Here is a 13,875-nt window from a genome sequence, read left to right as displayed (position 1 = left end):
AGTGTAATGCTCGCGCTGAGTGGGCCGCGACGGCAAAACAGAGCGCGCGATTTTTGATCGTTTGGGGACTAATTGGGTTGAGCTCCGAACGAGGCTTTTCACAAAGAGAACCGCACGCTTTCTCCTACAGACACGTCGTTTCAGAGGTTGTACGTATGCAGCGCCATCAATGGCACGAAGCCACGCACTCGTTCCTGTGACTCCCTGCCTGAGAGCTTGATAGACCTTCCACTATTCGCAACTTCAACGGCGTGCATCTAAAACTCCTTGTTCTGCTTCGCAACTCAGCCGCCAGGTCGTGCAAGTTGGTGGGGCGGTCTCATAACGACGAGCTCGACGCTAACACGCGGCGACGCCAAGACGTCTGCCACTTTGCGCCGTCTTGGGACGGGACGGAGATCAACTAACGATGACGTCATGAGCAGGCCTTGTCATCTAGGTGATATTGGCCGGACGCCGGAAGAGCGACCCAAAGTAATCGATCGGTGGCGTATACAAAGAAACGCGTTTACTTACACTTTGTCACCGTCCTTCCGAAGGGCTTGGTAGGCGTCGAGATCGTCGGCGGTGAGCTTCAACATGATAGCTTTGCACACGGTGGCGTTGATGGTTTCGAGGACGGACCAAATATCTCCGAGGCGATGGAGGCTCGTGGGTTTCACAACAAGCACAGTCCTTGAGGTGAAGTCATAGCATAAACACCGCATAAACGCAAAAAAACATAAACAGTCCAGTGTGTTTGACATTTTATATATATACGCTAAGAAAAAAAATTTAAAAAAAAATCTAAGGTCTATGGTGTGAGCTTGCTACAAGACATAAAATTGCCGTACTTCCGAGTAGTTTTAGATGAAAAATAATTTTGGTGCATTCCACGCTCATGCTCGTGAAAATTATGAGTTTAATGTCGATGTATTTCTTCACTTTTCCTTTCGGCAAACTGTACGCCAAGCGGGAAACGAGATTTTCTCTCGTAATTTAGGAATCTAGAGGAAATTATTCTCAACACAGTATAGTAAGACGAGGCTGCTGAACGTAGATTGTGAACCATTCTTGCGAGCCTACAAGCATAAAATAAGCGAGCACGTTTACATGAAAATGAATAGAATTGTCGCTCCGGGCTCCGTCGGTACTAAGTCTTAGACTTTTGCGACATGCATCATCTACCGTTTTCGAGTAATTTCAATTTTACATTTATTATTTCATTACGTAGTAATCACAAAATTAATTTTGCCGTGTTTTTAGGTCAACATTTCGTTACGTTTTTCGAGCATCAATTTTCTACCTTTTTGACACACACACACAAACACACACACACACGCGCGCACACACACACACCAAAAAGTAGTTCGGCTATTTTCTTGACAGTATACACAAGAGAATAACTCATGATATATGGGACACAAAAACTACACTTCGGTTCAGCCTAAGTCCAGACGCAGGCCGACGCTACAAGCTAATGAGACCAATCAGAAAGCATCAAAAGCGCAAGTCATTGTACCCTTCTCTGTTTATGATTCAGGTGCGCCTTTGACGTAGCTTGATTGATCCCATCAACTCACTGCCGTCACGCCAGTGGGGTGGCGCTGCTGTCGGTACTGAGCATGCGCAGACGCTTCCCTCCTCTCAAATTTGGTTTGTGCGCATGCGCAGTGCCCACACCTTGTGTGGGCAAAGCGGGCTCGTTTGGAAACACCGTGTTGGTGTGTAGAACCTGGCGTTATTTCTTCATTTCCGTACCTTCAGGACCCGGATGCATTACATGGGAGGCTCAAAGACAAATTAACGAGATATAAACGAGTCCAGTACAAAAATTAACTAGAATCATAGGCGGTCAAGGATTAACAAAAAAAGAAAAAAAAATATCGGTTATTGCAATTCTGAATTAATCATAGGCACTACGGATGCCGGAAGGCGGTACCATTCGGATGGCTTTTGGGGAATGAAGGTGTCGACATGGGTATTGGTGCGACAGGGATGAATTCCGACTTCTAATCCGACTTTTAGATAAGCTGTTGCTTATCTAAAAGATAAGCAGCAGCTTATATTTTAGAACGGGGTTGGAGCGATAAATTTATGAAAATGCATAAACGATTTGCGATTAATTAACAAAGGTCTGTCCAACACTGCTCAGTGCATAGTCTAACTATGTAGGTTCATATAAACAACGCCGAATCCAAATAAGCTGGCACGAGAGAAGTGAATACCACCTCTAGCAAATTCGTATTTGTAATCTTCTCACGGGTGCAGTTTGTTCCTACAAGAAATTCCGGAGGCAGGTCTCGTTTTTCATGCGGCAAAAGTAGACGGACGGAAGCGACATACCGTTCATGCTGGGGTGAAAGAAATGTTTCCGTCTGTGCGTCGGCATAACCGGTGATCTTTAAATGCCTCGACAATATGGGGACGACGCTGCCTACGTAAAAATCAGCCAGGGAGCAGTCTTCGCACTCCGTCCGCCGAAGGAATATTCGTCGTGTCTTGATGTCATACTGGGGATTGAAATGCGAGACAGATCAGGCCAAGATAATAACAGTGCGACAAGGACAATTAGTTTAAAGAAAAACTGAAGCGGTTCTGTATTCGAGGAAAAACACCTAAATCGTCTCCATATGGCCTCCAGGATCGCGAATATCTACACTATTGTTCAATCTGATGCGCGCAGGCGGCACAAAGTCATTTTGAATGTACCGCCGAAGCCCCTCTTTCCCGGAGCGTGACGTCATATCCAGAGTTTTCGGAAACTGGTGAAGCTTGCGATTGCACGCGCTGCCCACACGAGCGACTCGCGCGCTTGGCGGCCGAAAGATCTGGGCATGGCGTAACGGCTGGTCCGAGGGTTTTCCTGTTGTCTCGTGTTTCGTTACATCTTCGGGGAAAACAAACGCGATATTCAGAATTACGGGATAAAAATAGTCTAGAATTCACCTCTAACTCGATTTTTTTCAAGAACTTCTTCAGGTTCCCTTTAAAACCTAATTGACACCACACCCGTTAGGGTGGCGTTGATGTGTTCTTGCCCAAAACTGTCCAACTGACCATTTCAACGGTCGAGTCCTTGGTGAAGAAGTTTAGAATGAAATGGCGAACCGAGTCTGTGCTGGCGTCCTTCCACTCAGCCAGAAAACAGTACTTCTTATCCGGCTTAGACACTGAAATGCCAAGGAATAAACGTTACATGGGACATTCGACACAACCCACTCAAAATATGAGAAGTATTGCCGTCAGGCTGATGGCCGCAATGCCTATCGTACACAACGCCATGCTTAAAAAAAAAAAAAAAAGAAGAAGTGCAAGGAAGAAGGTCGAAGTTATGGTCAAATTAACCCAAAAAAATTAAGGAGTAAAATAAAGTAAGAATGCTGCTTTTTTTGTATTTTACATTGGAAAATTTGGTTTTGCGATTAGTTACGTCATGATTTAGTAATCGTAGCGTTGCCTGAGATCGGACTCATGTGAAACGCCTCGCACACTACGCAACTCGATGCCGCTCGCACCCGCGTTTCAAAAGCCGCCGTGTTAGGAATACATACTCGCGTCCGCTGGCAACGCTGGTCGTACGTGACGTCGTCATAGAAACCGAAACCAAGTGTCCAAACACGGTTTTGTCCTTCTTTTGGCGTGAAACTTTCCCAAATCAACAGGATTTAATTCACGGAATGCGTATAACACCCCTACTACACAATAAGAAAAAAAAAATAAAAAGAAGAAAACCTGAAACAATTATATTTAGTGCATACAAGATGTTACCACGTTTAAATATCAATGTTCGAGCGCGCAAACCCAGCGCTACGCGCTCTTCGAATTATTTGGACGCACTACAGCAGATCTACACCTTCATTGAACGTATGGATTTCACCAAAAGCTCAAAGATGAGAACAGTCTACGAATAAATACTCCCTACTTACTTTAGGTATGTAAAAATATCCTAGTTACTTCCAGGTCCCAAAAGTTCGTAGACGCGGCGAGTGGCAGTTTTCAGTGTTGCCAGACACAGGTTGTAGCCATGCTCTCTTCAGCAAATCAAAACCAAACCACTTTTTTTTGTGTGTTTTTTCTCTGTGTGCAAGGTAACCGTTTTGCAAAGTTAAACCAAGTAAAAACTAAATTTGGCATTCACGAAAGCCAAGAAATAAATTTAAAAAATAAATATTGTCGGAAAACAAGCATATATATATATATATATATATATATATATATTATTGAAACAACAGGCATTCAATGTTTTTTATATAAACGTTTTATTTGAGTGAAACTCGGATGAATGAATAATGTTGTGCGGAACAACGAAAAATCTGCTCAAATATCCAACGTCGAAATTTATAATGCACCAAATAGCGTTCAAAAAATTCTACGAAAAATCAATCAATGTGCGAGGATCGCGGCAACAAAAAGAGCCACAGGGAAGACTTGAATTTGAAACCTCTACAGCCACCGACACCTAAAGAAAGGCGGGGCGGGGCTTATTATCTTCGCGTTTCTTGATTGGTTCTTGGGAGCTCTTATCGGCTAATGCTGTCGTCTCATTGGCTGCAGACCGATAATGAGATTCCTTGGACTCGCCACACCCTGCGTCTCTTTAGCCGTCAGTGAGTATAAAACATCTAAAAAGAAATTATAAAAAAAAACTATATTGGCAAAGTTTATACACCCTATTACACAATGTCTATTTTTTCGAGTCAGCGTTATCCAGTGCCGTTTAAGTACATCGAAAATTCCTCGGCACCCGAGTGTAAAATTGAACCAAACAAATGAGAAGGCATGTCGTCCTCACGTTCGACTCCCGAAGATGCCTATTTTTGTATTCGAGAATAACAACAGCTATCTATACTCCAAGTCACCCAGCATGACACAAAACCCATTTTAAAACACACATTTTCAGCAAGAAATACTGGCCACTATAAACAGGTATCAATCGAGCAGGTACACCACGAAATAACCACGCCCTTCTATATATACACGTAAAACTGTACAATTATATATATAAAAAAAGAAACCACATAGTGTTTTCTGGCAAAACCAACCAGCCAGAGCTATTCCAGTGTCAAAGATGTGAGGTGAACATTGGATATAATGGAGTTACCTAATATCTATGAGTATCCTCTTTCTGCAAAAATATGTAGTCGAGTTATGACAGTCTCTGATGTTACTTTGTAAGATATATCTATACAGTTAGTAGATGTGCCATCGCCAGATCGCTTCTCCAACCTCGCAGAACAATTGTCATTCGTCTAGTGCATAAATTAAACAAAACCATTGTTCGCACTTAGTTGCCAAATATCCCCCGCACTAAAGAAGCATTCTTTTAGTGACATCCTAACACAAGCCATGTCCTTCAAGTTCTTTTTTTGTTTTCTTCCTAATTTATGCTCGGTTTGTTTACAGAAACGGTATCACCTTCACACGTTCCAATTTTCAAACGAATCAGGTGTGTGCCTGTATAAAAACTCGACCACAGAAACTCGAGTTTTCAGACATATAGCTGAATGAGCCTCTATAAACACAATTTGTTTCTTCTAAATATAAGTTTGTCAATCTGACATTTGTTTGTTCACTGTTGGTAGGTGCAAAAATATTTTTTAAAAAAATGTATGATGGTGAACATAGTTTTCAAAATAATGACTGACCAGACGTCTGCTTATGTGCTTATGACAAAACAGCAAGAATAAAGCCACCCTAGAAACGATTTCTGTTTGCACGTGACAACAACTGCTTGAAAAAACTGGGCCAGATATTGACACATGAGAAACCACTACACCTGGAGTCTAAAGAAACCAATTATATTTTATGCAACTTTGGCATATTAGAACAAGAAAGCGGTCGGTTCCTAGATGGCAGTGCAGTACGCGCATCTAAGGGTTTTCATTTTCGAGTAAAAACCCAGTTTTAATTCATATTTACACCCCAGAGGTGCATTCGAAAGTCAGTTCATACAAGGTCGATAGCCCTGCGAAAACCAAAAGGCGGTCTCCCATGCCGCTTTCGTTAACTTTTCTTCTTAATTCACGCTGAAATCGTTAACATACCCCCTGTAACTGCAAGATAGCGACATTCGGTAAATTATCTTAGAAGGCATCCAAATATTTACTTTGTCATTTTGTAAACAAAACCTTTTTTTTTTATTAAATAAACTGTAAAAGAAACCCAACTTTCTTCCATCAATGCACGGTTGAAAGAGAGTTGTAAATTTGACCCACTCAATTAATATATATATCTATATATATAATAATTGAGGGGGTCAAAGTTAAAACTCTTTTTCAAACGGGAATTTATGAAGCAAAGTTGGCTTTCTTTAAATCTTAATTATTAAAAAAATGTTTTGTTTACAAAGATATATATATATATATATATATATATATATATATATATGTATATATATATATACAGGTTTTCTTTTCAGCTTTACAGATTGTTTACAATAAAGGCGTGAAAGTTACACTTTTTGAACCATATTTCTATTTTCACTAATTAAAAAGTTAACAAGTTCTAATTAATAGCCGACTTATCGCAAAGATTTGCCGCTCACATAATGCCCCCCTGGTCGTATAACTCACCTAAACAAACCGCATAAGTGTAACTTTCAAGGCTTTTCTTAAACGAATCTGTAGAGCTTAAAAAAAAAACAAAAAAACTATATATATATATATATATATATATATTGGAAGAGGCTTCATACAATATTACAAATCAGGTTGTTGGGAAAGAAAACACAGCTGGAAACATGCAAGGTTTTCTTAGAAACCAAAGATGAGAGTTAGCAGCTCTATATGACCATGTTTTTCTACTTGTGCTTAGGACATCAATCTTTCCTAACTTTGGCAAATGCGCACAATTCTTTTATTGTCGACAGAAACGCCTCATTAGCATAAAGTTTAGCAATGAAAAGTTTCGGACTATAAACACTCTTTTTTTTTCCTTCCTTGCCTATCAATGAGCTTTTAACACTTCCTAAAATGACACATTATTTGCATAAAAAAACATTAAGAGTATTCGTCAATCTCATGAACAAGTGCCACCAAGATTTACACATTTATTAGCTGTTAAAACCTATTATGAACATTTGCCATTAATACCATGCAAAAAGTTCAGCATGGATATTGGAATTATCAAAGTTATTTGCATGTCAGGGGCTTGTTTCATAGAGACATAAAAGACACCACATGCTATATGTATATTCAGTCTTTCTCAATAGCACCACCAAATAATACATGAATGCAGATAGAATTATATTTACTCCGACCATATCCCTCGACGGTGCCTATAATAATGACCAGAACTTTTTCCATAATGCTGTCTACTTTGGCTGCACATCGCTAGGATTCTTTACTTTTTGTTCAAAACATCTCCAATCAAATGACTGAAAACCAAAAAACACTGCTACCAATGCATTAAAAACAAATTGAAAAGCATTAATTTTTGCAACTTTTTTGTTGAGTTTTTTTATTTTATTTTTACGTGCGCCCTATTTTAGTTTTTTTTTAAACTTATATATATTCCCCGACTGATATCCCTTTTTCAAATAACTTACAATCCAGTCTGCGTTTCATTTTTCATGCTACCCTTTTTATGTTCCCCCTGCCTTATTACACCAATTTCGTCGTTGAACAGGCTGTTAGAAAAAGCGAAAATAGACTCAAAACCACTCAAATACATCCCTACAGCAGACACTTCCCTTGCTTTGTTGATGTTTGTGCAACTTTTACCACCTTAGATAAAGCAAAAAGGTGGCAAAATGGTATATCTCAAATAAACATGGGCTAGAGAATCGAATTTACTGCTCCTTTGTGACACACACATAGAACTGCAATTCGTGGGCTGACAGCACACCCAATCTTCTCTTCAACCATGAAGTAAACGAGATGTATCAGTAGTGGCAGTGAGCTCAAGTTAAATGTTGGAAATCCAAGAAGCAAACTGTCAGTTTTAGTTTGTTAAAGAGAATATTCTGAAAACCATGCTCTAGAAAAATTGTAACAAAGAACAAGCAAATTCAAACAGACGTAAAAGAAGCAGAATTATTCAGTGGAAATAGCCAGTTCACAACTCATGTCACTGAAGAGGGATATGTGCCTGCCTGTCTCCAGTTTCGTTTTTATTAATGAAAACAAAATCTTATGTTCCCCTGAATCTTCATTAAAAACTGAAGGTTTGTTTCACCTAAATACGCTACAGGAAAAACAAGTGTTTTGACTTCACATATTAAAATAACCATCATTTTCCACAATCTATATAATACAAAATTAGGGAAACATACTGTCTTTATGGTCACTAGCTAAACCAAATTGATTAAAGAAAGTGACAACTTGTTAACTACGATCAACACCTAGCAATTAAGCTGCAATATGATCTGCACGCAAAAGGTAAAAACATTCCTTTAGACATCGATGAAGAAAACAAAGTTTGAAGATAAAAATACATATTACAACAGGCCGATGTCAACCTTTCAACCACAATCTTGTCACCAAAAGCAATCAACCCGGGGGACTGATAGGCCAATAGTTATTCCATCCACATCCATACTAGTTAAGGCCCATACCCCATTTCAAGGAAGCGCTATTACCTCAATCATCTGTTCTATTTAAGCTGGAAAACTCCGGCACAAAACAATCTTTTAAAGCACACACCACAGAAAGGAAACCAGCTGCCATAAGCCGGCTTCTCTCCGACATGGGCTTCGAGGTGATGTAACATCCACGGCGCCATTCGTATCCCCTAAACCGTCACCTACAACAGCCTACGAGCCCCCTAAAAACAAACCTCGGCCACAACCAGTTTCTTGGAACAGCATGTTGAAGATACACGAAAAGAAGTGCGCTTATCATTCGTCGACCTCAATGTGGAACGTCCGAGCTTGTCCGTTTTCATGGCTCGCCGACTTGATGGACTCGTTGGCGGCAACCTCGAGACCGTCCCCCCAGAGTGCGGAATTTGGTTTGTCCAGAGGATTGCGACAACCGCGGCACCTACACATGGCACAGCTGGTGCCGTTCACGTAGCAGGGGCAGCGTTGACCACAGCAGGTCAGTTTCCCCGGGTTCGAGGCGGTCACGCCGCAGCGGCAGCCACGACGCTGGGGGCGCGAGTAATGCATCAGGGCGCTGCCCGAGGGACTGCCGCAGTCCGAGTTGTCCGAACTGGATCCGCCGCACTCCGGAGCTCCTGAAAGATGGACGAGCAATTAGGCTGAAGCTCGTTCGTCTTAAGACCGGTTCACAAGTCCGCATTTCAAAGCTGCTTCGCACAATCGCGTCTGGCTGCAATTGAACGCGTCGTGCAGCCTCGCGACCCCTTACGACCAGACATGCTGGTACCACCTACGAGATAGCCCTGGAACTGCATTTAACTGGAGTGAAGTTTTCGCGGTATTCGCAAGATAAAATAAATGCACTATTTATGAGAAATGCCCATGTATAACACTCAAAAGTTTTTCAAGTCATTGTGAAAGAACTATGCACAAAAAAATGAGGAAATAACTGCAAATCACCGGTGCTCCAGGGAATGCACTCAGTTGCAACTAGGGATGTCGCGAACCGGTCGAGGTTCGAGTTCGACCAGGTTTGACTTTTTTAACTTCTTGTGAAAAGTTCGACAAAGGTTCTACTCAGGTTCGACTGCTATGCGCATGCGCAACAGGCTTGCCAGTTGGCTTCGGATTGGATGGTGATGGATAAGGGATGAATTAAGGGCAGCACTGATTAATTATTTCAGTTAATACAGTACAAAAAATTAAGTTATTAACTCCTTCAGTGATTAGAATTAGCAAGCAGTGATAGAGTGCAAACGAGCTGGTAATTAATCAACATCTTATAAACCCTGAGATGGGGAACAATAAAGAAACGGACGAACACAACAAAATCTCAATTTTGTTGTGTTTGTCCGTTTTTTTATTGTTCCCCATCTCAGGGTTTACAAGATGTAGAATTAGTTTCTTTTAATAGCAACTGTTCATAAAATTAAAATAACCCTTTGCATAGAAAAGAATTCTCCAAACCTAGACATGCTTGTATCAAGACCTGGCCACACTGTCCACAAAGTCGAACCGGTCGAATCTGGTTAAAAGTCGAAGGTTCATCAAACCGGTTCCGACCCAGTCAAACCCGAAAGTTCGACCTACAAATCCGGTTCAACAAAAGTTCGCGGCACCTTGAAGTATGCACAGTGTGTAGAGACCAGTCTGCTTCATTAATATCACTCCATTAACATCGTCAGATTCGGCTGACTGGGTCGCCAAACTCAGGAAAGACCACAAACACAGCAAAACCGCTAGGGTCCCATTCTCACGAAGTTCGAGCTTCCTGCGATGCATAGTTCATTTACCCGGGCCAAAGAGCACTGTTCTCTTCTCTCGGGAACTTATTCCGGACATTTTTTCACCGCGAGAAGTTATCCCCAGTGCAGGGTCATCATGTATCTGACCGAAATCGCAAACAGGCATCTAGGCAAAATAGCCAGCATGGTTGCTGGCTTCTCCACAGCGGCTACTTTCCGAGCGTGCGGAATGTCCCACACCGTACACACCGTACGGTGTGTACGGTGTGTGCAGTGCGAATGTGTGTACACACCGTACACACATTCACACTACGCAGCTGTTCTGACAGCAGACAAGCGCCACAATGGCACGAAATTTGAACTGCAGTCGGATGCGCCCACGCTGTTGCAAAACCGAAAGGGCGGCAGCCGAGTCTAAATAGATCCCGCTCACATAAAGTCGTCATAATTACCAGCTTCTTAGCCGGCATCTTTCGCAACCACTGCTTTTCTACGCGCCGTCACTCGTTCAAGATAAAGAATTCGGCATTTTGCAATTATTTTCCTCCCATAAACTCATGCAATTGTTTTCCTCGCATTACCGTTCAAATAGCCAGATTTACAGAAAAACTGGAACGCGCAGTCACGCAGGTGTAAAAAAATCCTCCGGTCAACTCTCATGGTACACAAGCCGCATCCCAATACGTTCCGCACACATACCGGCATAGTTGCCGACTTCCCAGCTGTGGCTCCTTTCTGACGCTACCATAGGCTTCACCAGCTCGCTTCAAACGCGGTTCCCACACATTTACGGCGTCGTAGTGAATTTTCCGGCTACTCCACGCACAATACAAATCATAAATCAGACAGTAAGCGGCCTTTACTACTCCTTCTGACGTCTGCTGAGGAACACTACCAGTTGCCGAAACCCAACCCGCGCAACTGGGAAGACTGCGTTTGACTCGGGAGATTTGGCGCTCACGAAGACTACGAACATCTGATAACACGCACATAGGGACCAACTTGGAGGGGATTAACACGCATGATCGCGAATCAAAGTATTGGCGCGCAAGCTGCTCACAGCCGTTGCGCTTAACCTACCTTTGGCCACTTTAACACTTTTGCTCGGGGGCGCACGCACGACGGTAGCTGCGACAGTCACCACGGCTCCGCTGTCACCGTTGGTCACGGCACGCTTCGTGCGATCGCCGTTCACAATCACGGCCGTCGCCAGCGGCGTTCGACTCGAAGCAAGCGGAGTACGACACGAAGTCAGCGGAGTCACCGGAGTCGTTGCCATGACGGGCGCCGCCACCGAAGCCGTGGGAGTCGGCTGGCCGTACCGATAGTTGTCGGCGAGGTTTGATCCCTCGGTCACAATATCCTGAAAGTTTACGTTGGTTCCGCCGTTGAGATTGCCCCATTTGCGTTGCAGCGACGAGGTGCCCAGGTAGTCGCAAAACTTTTTGTAACACTGAAGCAAGATGCGGAGGTGGAGGTTCTCGGCGAACTTGCTGTGGTCTTCGCAGCCGAGGCAGGACGATTTGAGGCGCGTCTTCTTGCCCAGGCATCCCTTGCACACGGAATGTTGGCAGTTGGGCATTGTGGACGTCATGGGGACGACCAAGAGACTGGAACACACACTGCATAAAAGAGCCTGTCGGAGCAGCGACAGCAAACGGTATATGTCAGCCCAGGCACTGTTGTCGTTGGGGTCCGATTCGAACACTCTGCGGCACGTGGTTACGTAGAGACTCAGAGCGTTCATGGTTTCCCGTGATGGGCCGCACCGTTTGAGAGAAAAGTGCAGCTTTCCGCACTAATCGCCGAAATCATGCCATATTTTGTTTAGGACGACGGAGCCGAGGGAGGGCTGACGTCGATGGCGATTGTGATTTTGGTTTCGGTTGCGGCTCTCAGTATGTTCGCGGAGTCAGGAGAAATACATCTCTTGCTGGGAGGGATTGCGTATTTATTCTGCCTTGTAAATGCTTATTTATGGCTATAAAAATAAGATTGCATACTTGTTTATATTCTATAGCAATATTTGAGTATTTTAATAATAATAAACTCGAGCGCTTGCACGATTCCTGCAGCTTACGAACGCGGGGTGCGCACTTGAGTACGATCATTGTACTTTTATTTTCGTTTTTCCAGTCCTAATGCACGCCTAATTTCCGTACCCATGAACGCACTTGCGAAATTATTTTTTAACTGCGCTTTTTATTTTTCTCCGTCTGAACGCGGTAATTAGGAAAGGTGCGTCTTATATTCGAATCAGACTCTCCCTTCGCTAGTTTATTTAGGAAACGATAAATTCTGGTATAATTAGAAAAAAAAAAAAAAAAACAACAACATGACAATGGATAAAACAAATAACCAACAGTACTGTAAAATATAAAGAGATAATAATGAAAGCCGCTGTCGTCTATGTGGCATACTTTTTTGTGACTGTGCATCGTTGATCGAACGCAATGGACAATACTTTCTTAATCCACTATTTCATAACTAAACTTACAGAGTGTAAACCAACCTTCCCTCATTCAGCCTTGTGGAAATCAAGTGTCAAGACGCGTTTCTGTGCCTGCCATTGACCTTAGAGATGCAGCGAACTTTTGTCAAAACTGAGGTTCTACTGGTCCAGCGACCCTCCAAACTTTTGTCAAAATCCGGCAAAATCTGCCGCCCTGCAAGAAAACTAAAAAAAAAAAAAAAAGCTACTCAGTCGTTTGTATTAAGTTTTAGAGAATAATTACCAGTACTTGCGCAGTATAAAAGCAGACATACAATTAAATCCTAAGGATTTAATTAGTTTGCTCATGTGAAAATGGGAATGTCCCTTTGGGTTACAACTTGTAATATATAACCTTCCGCTCGTCCCTAAATAAGCTTCAGAAACATCTTAGTACAATAATACAAAATTGCCTTGCATTATTTTTTATGCCCCCCCCCCCAAAAAAAAAAAAAAAAAAAAAAAAAAATTTGATGCATGGCAATTTTGTATTATTGTACTTGGATACAGGCTCTTAATATTTGTTACCTTATGCTTCTGAAATTAATTGTGAATAACATTTTCGCGTTGTTGTTAACTTTGCATGTTTTTTGCGTGCCTTGTCCTTCCCGTGATATAAATAATATTATCTTTGTCATTTTCTTGAACCACTTGAGACTGAGTGGAGAATTTAGAAGAACAAAAAGTGGAAGGGACAGGAACGGAAAGACAGATGGCGTCGTCTCAAACTAACTCCAACGATATTTCTTCCAACTCTTTTTTTTTTTTTTTGCCAATTTACTTCCCCAAAATTTTTTCTTTTCGTCGGGTAATTGTTGCCCATGACTTTTTTCCATCCTGCCCACCATTTGAATACCACCTTTTCATCCGGGCTGACTTGTTTTGCCACCGTCTGAATTGATGCGAAGACCACCTAGCTTGGCAGTTTTTGGTTTAAACAAAACTTTGGACCCCAACCCAAAAACCCTTCAGTCTTCCGGGAGATTCGACGCATCAATACTACACTGGGGACGGGATCTCTGATACGTCTGCCAACCATCATTTCTATGCACTACATTTCCAATGGTAAATCTACACCAGCTCGCCTGCGCCATCGCAGTCTCTTATTATCTTTA

General features: G+C 42.3%; 1 protein-coding gene across 1 annotated transcript; it reads right to left on the bottom strand.

Moving 5' to 3' along the window:
* Positions 1 to 7,529: 7,529 nt before the first annotated feature.
* LOC8043233 (E3 ubiquitin-protein ligase MSL2) lies at positions 7,530 to 12,147 on the bottom strand. Its single transcript, XM_029971654.3, has 2 exons — positions 11,350 to 12,147; positions 7,530 to 9,159 (listed from the first exon to the last, which is right to left on the bottom strand). Exons 1-2 carry the CDS (start codon positions 12,014 to 12,016, stop codon positions 8,819 to 8,821), a joined length of 1,008 nt encoding a protein of 335 aa, XP_029827514.2. The 5' UTR covers positions 12,017 to 12,147; the 3' UTR covers positions 7,530 to 8,818.
* Between the last annotated feature and the right edge of the window lie 1,728 nt (positions 12,148 to 13,875).

This window comes from Ixodes scapularis, unplaced genomic scaffold (assembly GCF_016920785.2).
Source record: "Ixodes scapularis isolate PalLabHiFi unplaced genomic scaffold, ASM1692078v2 PGA_scaffold5__190_contigs__length_132052651, whole genome shotgun sequence".
In the NCBI taxonomy this organism is placed as follows: Eukaryota; Metazoa; Arthropoda; class Arachnida; order Ixodida; family Ixodidae; genus Ixodes; species Ixodes scapularis.
The sequence above is the reverse complement of the archived record's forward strand: the minus strand, read 5'-3'. Positions and strand labels throughout refer to the sequence as shown.